This window comes from Phocoena phocoena, chromosome 3 (genome assembly GCF_963924675.1).
Source record: "Phocoena phocoena chromosome 3, mPhoPho1.1, whole genome shotgun sequence".
In the NCBI taxonomy this organism is placed as follows: domain Eukaryota; kingdom Metazoa; phylum Chordata; class Mammalia; order Artiodactyla; family Phocoenidae; genus Phocoena; species Phocoena phocoena.
In genome coordinates, this window is record NC_089221.1 from 159,140,245 (window position 1) to 159,159,946 (window position 19,702).

At 49.0% G+C, this 19,702-nt stretch overlaps 1 protein-coding gene and 3 non-coding genes across 5 annotated transcripts; 3 read left to right on the forward strand and 1 right to left on the reverse strand.

Annotated features, from left to right (window-relative positions):
* Positions 1–947: 947 nt before the first annotated feature.
* On the reverse strand, positions 948–9,916 carry TRIM41 (tripartite motif containing 41). Of its 2 annotated transcripts, XM_065875553.1 has the most exons (7): positions 9,107–9,916; positions 5,035–5,130; positions 3,054–3,284; positions 2,478–2,500; positions 2,153–2,280; positions 1,552–1,727; positions 948–968 (listed from the first exon to the last, which is right to left on the reverse strand). In XM_065875553.1, exons 1-7 carry the CDS (start codon positions 9,914–9,916, stop codon positions 948–950), a joined length of 1,485 nt encoding a protein of 494 aa, XP_065731625.1. The 2 variants fall into 2 exon arrangements, with proteins under 2 accessions (XP_065731625.1, XP_065731624.1); XM_065875552.1 differs by lacking the exon at positions 948–968 and having other exon boundaries at positions 1,123–1,727.
* Positions 9,917–12,056: 2,140 nt separating this feature from the next.
* TRNAV-CAC (transfer RNA valine (anticodon CAC)) lies at positions 12,057–12,129 on the forward strand. The gene has a single exon. It is a non-coding gene; the product is annotated as a tRNA-Val (tRNA).
* Positions 12,130–12,517: 388 nt separating this feature from the next.
* Positions 12,518–12,590, forward strand: TRNAK-CUU (transfer RNA lysine (anticodon CUU)). Its single transcript has one exon. It is a non-coding gene; the product is annotated as a tRNA-Lys (tRNA).
* A 3,258-nt stretch (positions 12,591–15,848) lies between these two features.
* TRNAV-AAC (transfer RNA valine (anticodon AAC)) lies at positions 15,849–15,921 on the forward strand. The gene has a single exon. It is a non-coding gene; the product is annotated as a tRNA-Val (tRNA).
* The last annotated feature ends 3,781 nt before the right edge of the window (positions 15,922–19,702 follow it).

Consider the following 19,702-nt stretch of genomic DNA (forward strand, 5'->3'; position numbering starts at 1 on the left):
TTGAAACAGAATCACACCTGATAGGGAAGGTACAATTAATCTGTCCTCCATTTGGTGGCATCTCCTTACTTTTACTTTTCTAAAGGAGTGGACTCCACAAAAGCAGCAAATAAACTTTTTATTTCCGCAACACAACCCATCTTCCCTTTCCCCCAGGAGCATAAATTGACCCCAGCCATCAAAGCAGAGGACAAAAGCTGATAAGTGACAGAAGGCAAAGGGTTACTAGAAAAATAGATTCTGCCCAAGGCTCTCCTCCCAGGGATTCAAATCCCTGTCCCCAGGCTCCCCTCCAGGGCTCACCAAATGGAGGGAACTAAGCAAAGAAGAGAGGCTGGAACCCTGACCAAAGAAACTCCACTGAACAAAAGGGAAAGGAGCCTGGCAGTGAAAAGACCTGAGGGTTTGGGGAGGGGAGGAGCTTTGCTCCTAGATTAAGTGCTGAAAAAAAGGAAGGGGGCGAGGAATAATTTATTGGGTGATGTGATGTATGGAGTTTTGATCATGTCGACCATTCCAGATCTCTCACTGAAGCTAAATTCTGGCCAGTCTATGGAGGTAGAAATTGGGGACGGAAGAAAAATTAGAATCCTTCGTACTTCCCCCAGAGAGTAGACTGTTAATTATCCAGGTCTACCCTTTTCCCAGCCTGCTTCCCCCAAAAAAGCTTCCAAATCCCTTAGCTAAAATCTGCATCAGAAAATGGAATTGGAAATGAGGGCTGTCATGAGTCTTGCCCAAATCCTCCAGTCTCAGAACTGACATGAAAGTTGAACAGGGATGGGGAAAGGGAAGTTTATAATGAGATTACAATCTCCCCTCATCCCCTACTCAAAAACTCAGATCCCTGGGCGGAGGGAGGGAGAGAAGACCAGGCAACTGTTCTCATCAGGGACCCATGCAGACCTGTTGGACAAACATAGTAGGTGAGAAGACTGAGCTGGAGGCTAGGGGAGTTCATTAGGCTCCTAAGGGATCAGCAGGGGCCTGGGGTCAAGGAGGAGCCGGAAGCAACGCAGTAACAAATAGAGGAGCCTTTGAGCTCCCAAATTTATGGGCTACTTTCCACCACCACCCGCCCCCCAGTGCTAACCAGAGGGGCCCCTGCGGGTGGCAGGTTGATCAAGGGCAGAGCTTGATACGGGTACCCTTGGAGAGCACCCGGAAGAAAGGGAAGACACGCTCGCCCAGGAAGGCAGCCGAAAAGGTGTGCACATGAGCCAGAGTCTCTGCATTGTAGAAGCCCAGGCGCCCGGCCTCATAGTCCAGGTACACACCAAAGCGCCTTGGTTTCTCACTTGGGCTCAGCAGTGTCTGCTCCGTTGAGCTCTGTGCCTGGTAGCGTTTGCCATTGGTGCCCACACACCACACTTCCCGCTGAAGCAGGGGCTGCTGGGGCAGGTGGAGCCGGCGGCGGCGGTGGTGATGGCGAGAGGAGGAGCTGGCATCACCGCTGCCCACAGAGGACCCCCCAGAGCCCACCTTCTCCTTATGATGGGTTGATTCACGGGCAGCACCCACTGCCCAGCCCCGCCGCCCGCCCACCTCTACCTCCCAGTAGTGCCGGCCAGAGCGGAAGCCCTGGGCCCCCAGCACGCAGCAGTCTGCCGAGAAGCGCTTGGAATGGTCAGCAACCTCCTGCCGCCGCTCTGCCAGGCGGACCCCCCGGCGGTCAGGGGACAGCATCAGGGCCGGGTGAGCCGTGTCAGGGTCCAGCGTCAGGTCCACTTGGGAGGAGGGAGGACAAATATGCCAAGGCTGGAACGACTGTTCCCTGTTAGCAGCTAACTCCAAGGTTTGGCCTTTCCTGCTGCCCTGCCCTTCACCTCTCTCCCTCCCCACCATCCAGCTGTCCTCAGCTCCCCACCCCAACCTAGAGTCCAGGCTCAAGTTCCTAGGGGCTCTCCTTTCCCCACTCTGTTTTCAGGACACCAAAACACCATCTGTTTCCCTCTGGCCCCAGCTCTTATTCCCCAACACCTACCTGGGCTAGGACAAAAGCTACTCTTGGCTTGAAGCCCCCCCCAGTTGGCCTCCCTGTATCCTGCTCCATCTCAGTACCCACTATTCCCCCAGGGCCCAACTTCCCTCAGAACCCAATCTCAGGTATGTGAAGAAAAAGGCAAAGGAAGGTCAAACGTGACCTCCCTACCTCGGGCAGCCTGACAGAACATCCGGCTCATTTTCCTCACGATGGCGTCTGTCAGGAAGTCATGGCTATGGGGTTGACACGGGTCAGGGGACCAGACTTCTGGGGGCTGCAGCTGTACCTCTTCACACCTGGAGGAAGGGGACCGGGCAGGGGGTGGGACCATGATATTCCCAGAGGGAAGAGCAGAAGCTGAGGGGAAGGAGAGGGTCCAGGAGGCAGAAACTCGGGTCCTGGGGAAGGAAGGAGAGGAGCAGGATATCCAAGAGAGGCAGGGATGGGGAACCAGATGCCACTGGGTCACAAAGGATAAAGGGTGGGAACACACCTATTGAAAGTCTCCTTGATGTCCTGGGAATAACAGAAACAAAAAGAGGGAGAGGGAGAAAGAGACAAAGAGAGAGTCAGCTGCACAGGGATGGCTCCCTTCTCCCCATCTGATTCCAGCCAGAGAAAGAACTGAACTTGAACAAGGGAGTAAGAAAAAGGACACAAGGCCCTCGGTGAACATGCATCCATCTCGACCACCCCTATGCCTCAGTATGCCTAATTTAACTCATCCTACTGTGGGCCCAACAGAATTTTCAACCCCAGTAAAAGGATTTTCACAATACGACTTGGTTATATTTTTCAGGATGTCACTGTCAAAAATTCTTTCCTCAACTCTTAAAACCCTCCTTCTACGAACAGAATCTTCGTTCTTTTCATTGCGTATAATCAACACACACCACATTTGGCATCCACTACTCTGCAGCCTCAAAAACCTTTTTGGTCTTCAGGTTAAATCACTGTGGGTTCCTCCCAATGAGAAGAGAGGCAGCTCTGGACAGGTGTTTGGTAAGCACCGCCTGACAGAGCAGACACAGGGTTCTGGAGGGTGGACAGGGAAGGGGCCATTGCTCACCTGGAGCAGCCGCAGGCCCCCCTGCTGGCTCCGCTCCTGGGCCTCAGCCAGCAGGCGGCTCAGCTGGGCAGCCTGCTCCGAGAGGCGGCTGGCCGCTGCTCCCGCGCGCCCCAGCTGAGCTTCGTGCATCTCTCGGAGGCGCCGCTCTAGCCCTGCCTGCTCTTCGGCCAGAAACCGTGTCAGCCGCCCAAATTCTGAGGCCACAGCTGCCAGCTCTGACTTCATCTGGCTCTGGGATGATGCAAAGGGGATGGTGGATACCACCTCAACACACAGAAACATAAACCTCCAATTTTGCAACTGCTGCCCCTCAATCCAAGGCAAAGGAGCCCTACATTCTGAATGGAAAAAGGGCCCTGTCCCCTTCCCCATCTCCTGGCTTTAGCAGGCACCACTTCCATGCTCCTGGCACACTGGTCCCAAACTCACCAACCAATGCCTGCAACACTTATCTCCACCCTGGCTACCTAACTTGACTCGTTCTTCAGGTCTAAGCTTAAACATTCCTAAGAGAAGTATCTCTCTTCCAGATCTAAATCAGGACCACCCTCATAAATATCATTGTATCTCCTCATGGCATATATCTCAATTTGAAATGTTGTATTTACAGTGGAGTATCTTTTAACATTGTCTTCACCCACTTCTTTGTAAGCGCTGCTGCCACAGGGTCCTCGGACCCTGGCACAGTGCCGACCACAGAGTAGGTGCTGGTAAGAAGTTTTTGAAATGAATAAAAAATTCAGGAATCAAGATATGAAATTAGGGTCCTGGCTATACCACTAAGGACCTTGGGAAAGTCACCCAATACTTCTAGATCAGGAGTCAGCAAACTTCTTCTGTAAAGGGTCAGATAATATTTTACACTTTATGGGCCAAGAGGCAAAATCATGGATATTATTATGTAGGTAACTTCTATATATAATGAGAGAAAACCTCTGCCCATTCCCACCCTATCTGCCTGGGCTGGACAATCCCAGATGATGGGCACACTTTTTGCCCAGATATAAGATGGAGACATTCTTAGGAAAAAGAGTAACAGGCCAGAGTGGGGAGGAAAGTCCTGGCTGGCCAAGTGGGTGAAGGAAATAGTTTCACTCTCTGTCCCAGTGAAACTCAGATCCTGACACCTCTGCACTCCAGGAGCCCAAAAGTCTCAACTTGGGCAGCTGGCTAGAAGCAAGATAACTCCCCAACTCCCAGACTCAGATTTCACCACTCAGTGCCTAGCAACTGCCAGCAACAGAGTCCCTAATGTGTAGGTGGCAATGAATGAGCACGGCCCCGGGAAGCGGCAAGGCTCAGCCACCCTCTCAGGGTGGCAGGCATTGGAGGGATGGGGGAAGAGGACAGACAGGAAGGATGCCCTAGCTTGGTCTCCAAAGCTCAGTGCCAGGCTATTCCAGTGCCTCCCGGCCTTACAAAAAGAGGCAGAGGTAAGGGGTGGGAATTCGGGGGAAAATATCTAAAAATACTCCTTGGGGAGGGGTGAGCAATAATTTTAAAAAGGCTTAGAAACACTGGACCAGAAGATACTAGGTCTCTGCAGTGCTAACATTCCTCCCCTCATGCTCAGTGCTGCTTTGCCCACCATTTGCCATCTATCCTGGAACCTGGAGCTTCTCTGATAGCTGATATCTGAATTTTGCCTTGCCCTCTTCTGACCTCTGTGTTATCTGGTGTGGCGGGCACAGCAGTATGGGGCAGCAGCTCTTGGGTTAGGGTGTCTGGGGTGGTAAACCTGCTCTGCAGCCTTGGGCCAGGCACCAACCCTCTCCAAGCTAAACCTGTTTCACTCCATTTTGGAACCTAGGAACAAACATGCCTCTTGATCCACTAAGGCCCCTCTCTCCTCACAACCCTGGGAAGGTGTCTACCTCTCTCCCAGGCCTCGGCTGCCCCTCTTCAGCGGATCTAGTCACCCCCTGTGAGAGCCCATCTTCCCTGCTCTGACCACAGAGCCCTGTCAAGGACATTCACTCACCTTCAACTCTGTCACCCGCCTCTCCTCCTTGGCCTTCATCTTCTGCACAGCCTCCAAGTGCTTCCTCAGTGGTTCCACATGCCCCTGCAGTTTGGCCTAAGGGAACGGGGAAAGGAAGATTAGAGGCCTGGGATGCGAGAGGCACCTGTTCTCAGAGCCCACATACCCCATTCTCCCATTTGGGGTTGGGGCTCAAAGCCTGATCACCATCACAGGTATCAAAGGAGCATCACACTCCCTTCCTCCCCTTTCTTCTCTTCAGATGATGACAAAGGCCTCCAACCCTCCACCTGCTCTCATGTACAAAGGCCTGGGTGTGCTCTTAAGGTAGGATCCTGGGACTTCCCAGGCAGTCCAGCAGTTAAGATTCCACGCTTCCACTGCAGGAAGCGAGGGTTCGATCCCTGGTCAGGGAACTAAGATCCCGCATACCATGCAGCACAGCCAAAAAGTAAAAAAAAATAAAATAAAAATAAAGGTAGGGGGGCTTCCCTGGTGGCGCAGTGGTTGAGAGTCTGCCTGCCGATGCAGGGGACGCGGGTTCGTGTCCCGGTCTGGGAAGATCCCATATGCCGCAGAGCGGCTGGGCCCGTGAGCCATGGCCGCTGAGCCTGCACGTCCGGAGCCTGTGCTCCACAACGGGAGAGGCCACAACAGTGAGAGGCCCGCGTATCGCAAAAAAAAAAAAAAAAAAAAAAAAATAAAGGTAGGATCCTGATGACTACATAGCCCCACACTCAGAGTTGGAGTAAACCTGGCTTGAGCCCCTCACCACACAAAGTCCTCCCATATGAATGTTCCTACCTATAGTCCCTTCCCCCTCATAAGCAATCTTCCTCATAATTTTCATCTCTAAATACTCTTATGATGATTTTATGCCTGTGCTAAAAATCTTTCAACAGTTCTCCATGACTTGCAAAATATGAGGCTCTCATTGCTTCTTCATTTCTTGCCTCCCCTCCTACACCCCCTCAACATAGACTCTTAGTTTTAGTCACATAAAACTTGTCTTTTCCTGAGCATAATTCCATACCTTTATCCATGCCGTTCCCTCTGCCTGGGGCTGCCCTTCTACACTGAGCCCAAGGCATTCTTCCTTTAAAACCCAGCTACCTGACCATGTCCCTGATGGTCCCCAACTTCCTCTGTGATCCCAAGGAACGTGAATATGCCTTTACAATACTCCCCTGCACTGCAATCATTTACAAGTGTGCTACCCCCAGGACACACAGACTCATGGCAGCAGGAACCCCGCTTTACTTATTGTAATTTCTATGCTTCTCTCTGTCCACTGGCTTTCTCTCCTACTCAGTTACTTGCTAAATGGAAAACAAATACCCTCTCCTCCTAAAGTTTTAACTCTCTCAGCAAATATGCTCTTGAGCTCTGTGTTCTAATCATCTGTAGCAAAATCTTTTGCTTTAACAGGCTGTTAGACTAGAATGGATGAGATAAGCCCAACTTTTGTGCTCTTTCCTTTTTTATGCCATCTACTCCTTCTGCCTTCTATGCCTTCTCCTTTTCCTTGAGGGGTAATACAGCATAGAAGAGCTCAAGCCTAGACTATGATCTGAACCTGAATGCAGCCCGAGGCAAGCCATGCTTCCAGTTTCCTCATCTCAAAAGGGGAACTGGGAATAACAGAATCTGCCTCACAGACACGATGCTTAGCACAGTGTCCGGCATGGAGCAAAAGATCAGTACTAAATGTTATCTAAAATTCCCTACCCAAGCCTCAGCTGCCAATGACAGCCTGACAATGACCCTTGATCCAAAGAGGTGAGTGTCCCAGAGCACAAAAGGTAGTTGTTGCACAGGTTAACTGGTCGAAGAAAAAAATCATAATAAAATTACAATCAATCCATAACATAAAAATAACATAAACTACACAAAATTTTGCCTTTCGCTATTACTATCTACTTTTCTCCACAATAATTTCAACTCTATTAAGTCAGAATTCATGATGCATAAGTTTCTCATTTAATATTTTTCCTAAATTGTTGACAAAAAATTCATACACACAAATCCAAATAGAGTACCATTTAAGAGAAAGTTTCAAGAACGTTTAACTTTTTTGAAGCTTTATTTATACATCATTTGTGCATTATTACCTATTCAATAAGGAAATATCTCTACAAAACAACAGTGTGCCAAGCTAATGCTAGTTAGTGTACACACCTGAAAAGAAACTACCTGCCTGTAAAATACCCTGTAAGTTAGAAAGGGAGTCACTCAAATTATCGTTTGACATAATGAAACTTATGTATTTGCATTTGCTGATCAGATTATTTGTGTCTATGTGGCCTCTCCAAATTGCACAGCTCTACTGGCCTGGCATTCAACAGCTATGGCTAACACAAATTAAAATCCAGTTTCAGAAGCTCTTCAGAAGAGTTCTGCAAGGGAAGGGTGGAGAAGGGGTGGAATGCCCATGGATATTCCGCCCTGGGATCCAGTTGACAAAGTGACTGCACATTGTGTGGTGAGTACAATTAACTAGAAACTGAGGGGATACAAAATGGAAGGACAAAAGGAGCTCACAATCTCCCCCAATAATGTAGGGCCTAAAAGGCAGGCGGTATTACCAGTTCAGTGATTCCCATACTAGCTTGGGCTTTCTAAAGATATTCTCCCTGTCACTGATTCAGAATCTCTAACGGTAGGGCACACTGTACTTCTGAAAACCTCCACTAATAATTGGGACAGTCAGCCACGTCTGACAATCGCTGTGTGCAAGGAATAGTTACTTGTCATGAGGGGTATAGGTCTGTATTAGCTGTATGTATCACTCACAGCTGAGAAGCTCTAGACATCTCACTCTAAAACTGGGGTAATGATAATAATACCTAAATAACGTTACTGTAGGAATCAGGGGAAGGTGTGGAAATGCAAGTCATAAAACAAAAAAGCTCTGTGCAGACTACATAGAAGAAGCTACCCTCTCCTCCTGGTTCCACTGCTACAAACCCATCTGGGCCTTTGCTAAATAATGTTATTTCTACTGGCTGTCTCACACACAAATCTCCTTTATCTGTGTCCAAAGAATCAGGATCAGAAGTAGGAGGCAAGATATTAACTAAACTAGAATCAGCCTCCAAGAAAAGTCACATGTCAGAAAAGTCAAACAAACAACAGACATCCAAACGGCGGTGACGCTGTTAACAGTATAGGCCGGTGGGGGGGGGGGGGGGGTCATAACCAAGTCCACCAGTTACTAGTAGCTGTGTGGCCCTGTGTATATTACTTAAATCTCTCTGTTTCCCAATCTGTAAAACAGGAGTACAAACCATATCAAACTCACAGGATTTTCTCAGTTTTAAATGAGACAGTCCATGAAAAGTGCTTAGTGCAGTGCTGGGGTACACACTAAGAAATTAAAGTTCAAAGACATTCAGAGACTAAAAGCCAGGTCTTCTGACGTAAAAACTTCTCCCTTTTTTCTGAATTCCCAGGAAAGGTAAGAAGCCCTGGCCACGACACCAGAATGATGCAGATCCACGGAGAGAACCAAGCCGTATCTTGGAGTGGGTGGGGAACGCCTTAGAAAGCAAGTGAGGAGCGTATGGGTCTGATACGAGTAGTCAATACTACATTCCTGCCCCTCAGAGCCCCTTCTTATTTGAGCCCCAAGTTCTTTCCATTGCTAGGGGTTTCAGTCCAAGACACATTTAAGAGTCACCCAGAGTTAAATGAGACTGGTAGTAAAGCCCTAGGGGCTTGTCACTTGCATTCCTATTACTTAGGGACAGTGGAAGTGTAAAAGAAGACAGAAGACAACGCCCAGAAGACAAAGCCCAGAGATATGGCATCACCAATTTTGCCAGATCTCCTTTGAGGAAGCCAGTCTTCCCTGGTCTTCTTCACTGTGTCTACTTTGTCTGTGTCCGGGATCCTTCTCACTCTAACCCATCCTGGTGCCAGTAAGTGCTTAGGTAAGGAGAATCAGCTCAACAGTACATGAGGTTCTTCGAGGGGGAGCCGGGGGGAGGGGGGGGGAAGACATGTTTCCTTTTCCCAGCTCCTCTTACTTCCTCTCCACCCCCACTCAACTCCCATCTTCTACTTCTCTCACCTTGTACTCCTGCACCACCTCCTCCAATGGCACCACGCTGTGCTGTTTGTGGCTCCTGGATTCTCGGCACACCACACAGATGGCTTCTTCATCCACCTCGCAAAAGAGCTTCAGGGCTTCTTGGTGTTTGGGACAAATGCCCTGCTCGTTCCCACGGCTCCCTCGACCAGGGGTTGGGTGCATCTGCCGAATCACCTGGACCATGTTAGCCAGCTGCAGGTTGGGGCGGAAGCTCCGCCTGGGAAAGCTCTTGCGGCACTGGGGGCAGGTGAAGCACCTCCGAGGGGCTGGAGGCGGGGGCAGTGGGGTGACGGGATCTAGCTCCTCTTCCTCATCCTCCTCCAGCACTTCCTCCTCATCCTCCTCATCCTCCCCCCTCAGGTCCCCCTCCACGTTCCCCAAGTAGTAGTCCAGGTCTTCCTCCTCGTCCTCCTCCTCCCACACGTAGTCCATGTTTTCCCAGTTGGACCCGCCCATGCCACTGGTCCAGAACACACCCTCCTCTTCCTCCTCGACTTCCTCCTCCATGTCGCCCTCATAGTCTTCATCCCGCATGGGGGTGTCCCACCCCCCACCGGCCCCCACAGCCTCCACTTCCTCCTCCTCTCCGTCCTCCTCCTCTTCCTCCCGGTCTAACTCGTCCCTGTCCTCTTCATCCTCCCCTCCCCACAGCTGGGTTACACACACTCGGCAGAAGTTGTGCCCGCAGCCGATGGACACAGGGTCCGTGAAGTAATCGAGGCAGATGGCGCACACCGCCTCCTCCTGAAGGGTCTGCACAGGGTTGGGTGCCATGGCAACGGCAGCCATCTTAGTGTCCAGTCAGCCAGTGTAGACGGGCGGTGGGGAGCTGGGGGGCGGGGGGGGTCTTCCCTCTCAGACGCCCTGACGACCCAGCCCCACCCCCAGCCCTGCCTCTATACACCTTGCCTCAAGCGCAGCCAGAGAAATGTCCTCCCTACAACCCACCCCTCCGCACAGAGTTCCCTACTGCCAGACAACAACCGTGTCCCTGAGAGGGGAGGGGATACAGCTGAGCGATACCCCCAAGTCCCTCAGGTGGCCCTGAGTGCAAATCTACCCCAAAGCTCCCCTGGCCTCCTCATAAACCCCCGCCCCTCCTCACTTCCTGGCTCCGCCCCCTCATTTCCGTCCCCCCAACACTTCCGGTGCTGCGAGCCACCCAAGCTCGCGAGTTCCATCCGCGGTCACGCTACATCCCTTTCTATCCCTCTCCCCGCCCTTACCCGCCCCGGGCCCCTGGGTGACAGAAAACGGTGAGAAGACGCTCTAGCAGGCACTCGGGAACAGGGCGGGAGACCTAGAAAGACAGAGGCGCACGCCTCTGTGATGCGAGGGAGCAGGGAACGCAGACGAAACAGAAAGCTCGGCCTCCCCCATCGCCCGCCACTGGGGATAAACTTCGGGGGACGGTGGAAGGGCCTGGCGCCCGTCTGCTCTCAGTGCTATGACCGCATCGGCCCGGCGCCATCCTACCGACCGGACACAGAGAACTGCAGCAGGGACTCCGCACCGCCGATGCCGGAAGCGGAGGGGCGGCGGTCGGTGAGCGCCCTGAAGTACTTCCGGCCCTTCTAGGCGAAGGACTTTGTTGTTTGAGGGCTCTGAGCGTCCCTCCGAGACTAGGGGGCGGGGCCTGTAGAAGTTCGGTGGAGGTGGGACCGGAGACCCTCCCCCTCCTCCTCCCCTCTGTAGTTGGCATTTACACACCCATTTTAGAAACTGCGGTCGGTCACTATCGCATCGTTTAGATGAACTTTCCTAATTGCCATCAGTAAAGGAACGGTTGCAAATCATGACATGCACTTTCACACATTGGAACACTTTAGATATAAGAAGGGAATCCTCTTCAAAATGTACAGTATTCTGAAGTGAAAAAAGCAAGGTGCTGAATAGTGTGTAGAGTATATCTGTAAAAAATGGGGGGGGAATAGGATGTTAAATGTATGTAATAGCTTTATAGTCTTGTGTTTACTCATAAAGTAAGGGCAGTTCCTATCTCAGAGGGCTTAGTGAAATTAATGTAATGCAAAGCTATTAGAATGTTGCTTAGCACATGGTAAGTGAGATACAAGTTTTAGCTACCCATTATTATCATCGTCGTCGTCTATCTCTGGAAGAATACTAGTTTCTCTGGGAAGTCTGAGGATCCAGGATAGGAAGGACACTTTTCCGTAAATGTCGTTGTGTGTGTGTTGAATTTTGAACCATGTCAATGTATTGCCTTAAAGAAAAAAAAAAAAGTTTATTTCCCCAAGTGCTGTCGATTCATTTAACACTTTCTGAGCTGTGCCCCACGCGTGCTCCACGCCCAGAAAACCTCGAGGTCTGTCTTCGTGGAGTCTCAGTCTAAGAGCAGGGACTCGGAATGGGTTTGCGGAATTGATTTTACTTGAGAGAATCCTAGGGGGCATGTAGAACGGCATCAGTAAAGATAAAGATACTGCTGTGGTACTCAGAGCAACTCTGCCAAATAGATTATTTGTGCAATAGAAATAATACTTGATGCTTTAAAATATATATATATATATTTCAATTAATTAAAAAAATTTTTTAAAACTGCGGGGAAAGTTACAGGACCTGTGTCCATGTACAGAATCCCCAGCGAGTGTCGGACGCTGCGCGATAGAATTGACCCTGATCTCGAGGCCCTTCCCGCCTCTTGGGGACGCTCCAAATGGACGTGCTTTCTAAAGTGGTGGTCCGAACGCGCCAAAACCACGAATCCTCGTGCGTGAACAGTACTAGGCCGTGCCGGGAGCTGCGAGCGCTACTGTGGCAGAAAAATGGGGCCACAAGACCCGAACACGGTTCAGCCGGCCCCTGATGGGAGCCCCTTGTTCCTCTGGATTTGTGGTGTTTCTCAACCCTGCCAGTTCCGGCTACGTGTAGATTTCAGGGTGTTATCAGTGACACTCTCGCTGTGGGTGTTTCCGTAGTGTAGTGGTTATCACGTTCGCCTCACACGCGAAAGGTCCCCGGTTCGAAACCGGGCGGAAACAACTTTTGGTCCTAGTCACCGTCTCTCCGGCATCCCGGAGAGTGAAGGCTGTCACATGAAGGACAAGTGTGTGTTTATCTCTATTTCTGTTTCTCGGAGACTGGCCGTGAGGCGGTACCGTAGCAGTCTATATTCTGCATAAGTGCTCCAACGTAAATTCAGGTCTCGTTACCTCAGCTAATCTCTTTGCTCTTCCCCCCGGACGCCTGCACGGCCACCTCTTCCGTGTCGAGGGGGCGTAGACTTCGGACCCCTCGGCCCTAGTCATTAGGGCAGAGCCAGGCGCACAGTTGGCGCTCTATAATACTTCTGCGATTGCGTAGCAGTGTGCCTGCATCCTTGCTTGTGGATCTTGGTCCGTTGGGACAGAAAAGGTGCTTTCAATAGCCGCCCGGCTAGCTCAGTCGGTAGAGCATGAGACTCTTAATCTCAGGGTCGTGGGTTCGAGCCCCACGTTGGGCGCTGATTCATTTTGGAAATGAGGATAATAAAAGAGCTTTTGATGCAAGGGCAGCAAGGTATTCTCCAGACCAAGACCCGCACTCGAGATGGAGTGCACCCAGCTGTAAGGCCTATTGCTTCCCGAAAGGGAGAGTGAAGGGTGACTGCCGGCCAACAAATTCCTAGGGGCCTGTTCCTCAGACCACATTCCGCTTACTGAAATCCGCCTATCAGCGCTCAACATGTATTAGGCGCCCTCTATTTAAGAGACGACCTGCCCGCGTGTCCCGGGCAAGCTGCCCTGGGAGGGAGGGCACTGAGTGACCCCCGGAAGCTGCGGTAGGACCCCAGGGACCCCTGATTAGCGACCACCTTACCAGGTGATTTAGAGGTTAGTATTCCGCGCTCTCACCGCCGCCGCGTTTCGATGTCCGAGACCCTCATGTCCAGTATACTCTCTTTATGGTCGGTATTGAGTCGATCTTTTGTGAAATGTTACCCCACACATCCCAGCCTCCACATTCCCCCTACACGTAAAGGAACGTTAAAATGTCCTTTCTTGGAACACCCTAACATGAACATCTTCCGTTTACCGGTCTTGTCACGAAATTCTTCCTTAACTTCACTTGAATTCATTCTTTTCCATTTATTGTTCCTTAGTCCTGTTAATTCAGCCCATTTTCTATTTTCCGTCTGTAGAAGTCTCTCCACATACATACCAGACCACGAGAGAAGTCTGTTGGTTATATAAAGCTGGTTTATTAAACTTGCTAAGCGAAGGATAGTACCACCTTCGGTCTCAGAAGTGTATCAAAAGGGAGCGTTAGGGAGGATTTAGCATGACACCCTCTGAGAGCAGTGTGGACAGGAAATGGGCAGAGTTGGTAAAGTAGGCAGAGTTGCTAGTACAGGCCTACCTCACGCGTCCCTGGGGAGTTAGTGTTATTATGGTCTTTTCTTGGAACGTTTGGGTCTAAACAAGACGGTGTTAGAAGAGTTTGAACTTTGGCATTTCGTCTTGTCCAAATGCTTGTGGATTCGTTTGCAAAGTGGTTTCAGGGTTATTTTTTTACCACCTTTAGTGGGACTGGAAAACATTCCTAAAAGATTCTGGCTTTTTCATTAAGAGAAAGCCGAAGTGCACGACAGGAATAAAGATGCAGACGTAGAGAATGGACATGAGGAAACGGGAAGAGGGAAGGGTAAGCTGGAACAAAGTGAGAGAGTGGCATGGACATATATACACTACCAAATGTAAAATAGATGGCTAGTGGGAAGCAGCCGCATAGCACAGGGAGATCAGCTCGGGGCTTTGTGACCACCTAGAGGGGTGGGTTAGGGAGGGTGGGAGGGAGACGCAAGAGGAAGGAGATATGGGGATATATGTATATGTATAGCTGATTCACTTTGTTATAAAGCAGAAACTAACACACCACTGTAAAGCAATTATACTCCCATAAAGATGTTAAAAAAAAAAGAGAGAGAGAGAATCTTAAGTGGACAAGCTTCTCTTCCCTGTCTCCCAACAAGCGCAGGGCACGCCCGCCCGAGGTTTTTGCTACAATTCCTGCTTTTCTTTCCTCTCCACCCCTTCCACCGCTGCCCCTCCGGCCGGGTCTGGTTTAGAATCCTGGTGCTAGTAAGTGACCCACGTTGCTCTTGGCGTTCATAGGTTCAGACGTTAGGCAAATGCATGGTAGGATCTTTGGTCTTTTCCTCGAGCTGTAGTAAAAGCTGCAGAGGCAGAAGGACTCGCACTGATTTACGTCTTGGATTCTTTCAGGAATGATGAGCAGGAGGTGTGAGGGGGCTGAGACCGCGTCAGGGAGAGGGGCCGGAAGGAAACAGTCACGGTCCAGACAGGAGGCGGCTGGCGCCAGGGGCAAGGCAGCAGCCGACCGGAGAAGCGGTGAAGGAGCTGGATGTATGGTTTGTACTCGGGGCAGGAGAGGGGTCTCCTGGATTTCTGCTTTCGATGGTTTAACAACCGAGATCGGATACTGAAGATTGGAAGTGGTGGGGGAGAGAGGAGAGAGGAGTAATGAGTTCAGTCTTGAACAAGTTGGGAGACGTCTAAAGGGACATGTGCAAGACAGGGAAGAGCAGTCTTAGCTGGAGTCTCAGTTGCAGGGATAGAGTGTGGGTCAAGCTGTGAGCTGGGATCTGACCCTCAGGGAGATGGCCTCAGGTACAAGAAGGAGGAGTCGGAATAGGAGGAAAGCCAGCAGCGAAGCTTCCATTGAAGCCAAGGGAGTCGAGATGTGCAAAAAGGGACGACAAGTGGGTAGAGTCAAATTATAGTCTAGGAAGGGAAAATGGTTAAGCGTCCATGGATGGGGCCACTTGCAGGCCCCTTGGTAACCTTGAACTAGACTTGGACAAGAGGGCCTCCTGCCCTGTGCTCTGGGGCCGAGGGCCTTCCGTGTCACAGACACTTTAAGGATCCCTACTCAGTAGGACTCAGCCTCTGTTCCAATTCCTGGTTACCTAGGTCTTTGGGAGCAAGCATCGGCAACAGAAAAACATTTTGCAATATTATACCATCGATACTCCTCTTAAATTTGCATACAGGTAGATACATATAGCATATCTACATAGAGCATGTGTTAAACCTCATCCCAATCCTGGAAATTGAATGGGTTTTATTTTTATAAAATACTTAAAAGATTTCACTACGTTTTCAAAATTTTAATAAATTTTTTTCAGCTTTATTTAAATAACATCGACTTAAAATTTGATATTCACTAATTTCAATCTCCCGTTTATTCTTAATAATTTTGTATAATTTCTAAGAAATATATAATTATATTGAAAGCATACGTAAAATTAATTTCATTGTTGCTTGTTCATATCTAATTTACATTTTGACGAAAATATATTCAAATCTCATATACTTTGAATGTATTTGAACCCTTTAGATCTAACTGTCAACAGAGCACAAATTATCTGAAAATTTAAACCTGGCAGCTCTCTCCCTAGAAGACAGAGATAATGGAGAGGGTTATCCAGCCTCAAGCCACATTTTACCTTCCCTCCCACGAGGCCCGCTGCTTTCATTCACACTTTTTTTTTTTAATTGCTACACTTGATTAATTTCACTACCCACTAACGGATCGCGCTCCACAGTTTGACAAACACTGTTACCCAAGGCCACCAAGGGACCGGTATTCCAGGGCAGAATGGTTCCGGGGGCTCTGAGCCAGCGGATGGGTAGAGGGTCCTGGACATTGACTATGATCATAAGTCCTATAAAAGGTATGGGAAGCAGAGCAGTCATGTGTTTCCGTAGTGTAGTGGTTATCACGTTCGCCTAACACGCGAAAGGTCCCCGGTTCGAAACCGGGCGGAAACAATAATGTTTTATTTCTTTTTTTTTCCCCTGCTAAAACAGTTTCTTCCAGTTAACTTGCCTACTTCTGTCATTTGTTGCCGGAATGTATGTGTATAAAAGTACGCATAACTTTTACAGTTTTATCCATACTCCTGTCTTTTCCAATCTATTACCAGTTCCCTTCAAGCTAATATGTTCCACATCTCTAGGTCTGTAGTGCAAAAGCAGGTGGTCTATGTCATTAGAACCAGACTTCACAGAACTTAAAATCCTAGATTTAGAGGCAGCAAAAGGCAGGAATGCCACTCAACGACAAATGAAATATTAAAAAAAAGTACAAGAAGGAGTGCGTTGGAAACGTATAGTGGAAGTCAGGCCGGGGAATTGTTCGCAGGAAAGATAGCAGTAATAACCACACCATCTATCACATCATGTTGACTGTGTCTGGTCCTGTTGTAGGTGTCTCCCTCTACTGTAGGTGAGGCCACTGAGGCGCAGACACATCACATAAGGTGAGCAAATGTGGGGTAGAGGAAATAGTAGACGGTGCTAAAGAACGGAGAATGGGGGAAGAAACAGGGCACCGAGAGAAATTCAAGTTAGCACAGCCGGAAAAGCACCTGGTTCTGCCAGTGATCTGCTGGTGACTGGCTCCCGCTCGGCGCTGCTGGCTATCGCGACAACCTCCACCTTACGGACAACACCGTGAGCGAGTCTGAGTTTTTCTACCCTGACTGGTTTCACTCCCATCCTGCGCCTCCTCGTCAACCTGTCCTCAGCGGCAGTGCAGAACAGTAAAAAGAACCATCGGTCTCTCCAGAGGTGTCTCGGTCAGCCGCCTTCTTCACCGATCCTCACTTGCTGCGCATCTGTTTCAGGCCTGTGAGAAGTGACAGGTGTGTTGAGAAACGGGTTCCAGAGATCAAGGGGAAAAGGCAGCGAAGGCTTCACAGAAGCAGACCAGCTGTGCTTGGAGTCCCCCAAACAGAGTTCCCGGCCGGAGAGATGTCAGTAGAGAAACACACGATGTGGACTTTTGCAGTGCAGCCTGGAAAATGGGGTTCACACTCTCATACACCTGACGGTACACCAACTTACACGTGAGAGAAACAACTTCTTTCCCAGGACTTCTGTCAAACTTGAAAGTCGAGTAGAGAAAACATCAAAGTGGTAAATCAAATTCTCAAGTTTCACGCATTTTTTTTTTTCTTTTCTTTTTTGGCTGCGCTTCGCAGCTGGCGGGATCTCATTTCCCAGACTAGGGATCAAATCCTGGCCCTGGGAGTGAAAGTGCCGAGTCCTAACCATTGGACCTCCAGGGAATTCCCTAAAATTTCACACATCTTAAATGCAGACAAAACATAACCAAAAATAGCCCAGTGATGGCAAAACTTGTTAGGCCACCTGCATTCACATAACTTACACACACACAGAATCAATATCGGGCCCATCTCTTTATCATTGCTCTTTTATACTTATTTGTATGCCTTACCTGGGTTTACAGATGTAAACCCAACCAAGAATGACAGGGCCCTGTCATGCAACTTAGAGCCCTAGAAGAGTGAAGAATTTTGGACCCCACTTGGAAGAATTCTCCCAGACTTTCCCCTGCTGACCCAATTTCTTTTTTTTTCCTCGTGTTTTTCATAGTAATTTGAGATGAGTCAGTACAGTCCCTGCATCCGAGGCTCCGGACCGCCAGAGGTTCTCTTGCAACCCCTCCAAGCCAACCCAGGACTCTGGGAGGCCAGGACCATCACTCAGTCCTGTCACTCTTCTCCAGGTGGATTTTGATCTGTGCCTCAGCTAACATAAGAGTTGTCATCTGACTTCCTTGGGGAGACAGTAAACAAATTCAATGCAACACAATTAACACCAAAGAACCAGCTGGACTGAGCAATAAGCTCCACAGAAAGCTGTCTCACGTGAGTCGTATTTCTTTTGGGTTACCTTTAATGCTAAATCGTCAATAGGACTTGACAGCTTTCCTAGATTCATCTTGTTTCAATTAATGCTAAAATTATTCTCTTTCTGATCCTTAAATTGTAGCTGCTTGTCAGTGGAAGCCCCTTTAAATTGGTCCCTTGGTCCTTTCAGCATTGCCCTGGCAATTTGAGAGCATCCTTGTTTCCTGGTAGAAGTTCACACTTCGGGCCTATCTATAATTTTTCCTGGATGCAGGAGAATGTTCAGGGAGCTTGATTGATTGATTGATTTTTAGTGAAGAGTAAAAGAAAAGAGCCAAATCTGGGTGTCAGGACAAAAGTCCCTGGCTCCCCCACTTCTGACGTACCCTAGGGAAATCCTTTAAAGGATGTAAGCTTACACTGAGAGCTCTATTCAATTGTAGCTTTGCTAGATCTTTCCTTTTTATTTTTTTCAAATAAACCTCAACATCATTACTCTACAAAATTATTTACCTAAATCTCTCACTCAAGAGTAATTGTATTCCTTTTTGCTTTCATGTTTTAAACTTTTATTAGAAAATTTAAAGTAGACAGAATGGTATTAGGAAACCCCAAGTACTCATCACTCAGCTTCAACACTTTTCTCTCTTCCACCATTTCTGTTTTATCTCTACATCTACCACTTCCCATCCCACTGCCTCTTTTCTTCATAATCCTCATAGATTTCATGGAATAGCCTTCTATCGTCACTCTATTGATCATCTCCCTTTCCCTCTGGTTCTTTTATGTATAAAACTTCAAGGTTAGGAAATAATATTAATAGCTACAAATCTCATGAATTGGGTCCTTACCGTGGACTGGAAACTGTTCTAGATGCTGGGCATCATTGACTCCTTTGCACCCTTGCAACAAACGTACCGTGTGCCACTATTAAAAGGAAACTTCAGGGCTTCCCTGGTGGCGCAGTGGTTGAGAGTCCGCCTACCGGTGCAGGGAATACGGGTTCGTGCCCCAGTCCAGGAAGATCCCATATGCCCTAGAGCGGCTGGGCCCGTGAGCCATGGCCGCTGAGCCTGCGCGTCTAGAGCCTGTGCTCTGCAACGGGAGGGGCCGCGGCAGGGGGAGGCCCGCGTACCAAAAAAAAAAAAAAAAAAAGGAAACTTCATTCACTCGTTCACTTTCATTGCAGTGAAAAAGACAGAACGGGTCCCTGCCCTCCTGGTGTTTACCTTCTGATGGGCAATTAAAATAACAAACAACAAATAAACAGGTAGAAAAATAATCTCAGAGAGCGATAAGGACTGTGAGAAAATTAATGAGGGTGATCTGATAGAATGTCAGGCAGAGCACTGTATTAGAGAGATAGGCCAGAAAAGATGCATCAGAAGAGGTGACAATGAGCTGAGGCAGGAAGATAAGAAAGAGCTAGCCTTCCAGATATCTTGGGGAAGAGGCCTTTGGGAGAGGGAGCAGAGAGTTCAAAGGCCCTGAAGTAGGAGTAAACTTGGTGGGTTCAAGGACGGAAGACCAGGGGCTTGGAGGCTAAGGAGCCACACCTATACCTCCTTGGCTGTGCATTCGGATGACTGCCTCCGCACCATTTGCTGGTTTTGTTTGCAGGTGGATAGAAAAATGAGTGGAGGACACGGGATCTTATGTCTTTGAGGACTCCCAGGCAAATGAAGAACAGAGTAGAGTTTTTAACACAATGTGGAGTTTTTAAGGACAAATGAATTAACACATAGGTTCATTCCGAAAATTTCAAATAAACACCAGCTCTAGATTCCAGCTGTGACCTAATCACTGCCTCCCCAGTGCCTCCCTCGCCTCACCACGAATTGAAGGTTCAGATAAATTCTGTAATTGTCATTTAAAATGTCTAAGAGAATATCACC

Excerpts from the sequence above, each read along its gene's own strand:
- TRIM41 (XM_065875552.1), bottom strand. The coding sequence starts at position 9,916 with ATGGCTGCCGTTGCCATGGCACCCAACCCTGTGCAGACCCTTCAGGAG. Across the intron at positions 5,131-9,106 it reads AGGTGGTGCAGGAGTACAAG|GCCAAACTGCAGGGGCATGT; the intron begins GTGAGAGAAGTA and ends CCGTTCCCTTAG. Across the intron at positions 1,728-2,152 it reads GTTCTGTCAGGCTGCCCGAG|TGGACCTGACGCTGGACCCT; the intron begins GTAGGGAGGTCA and ends CCTCCTCCCAAG.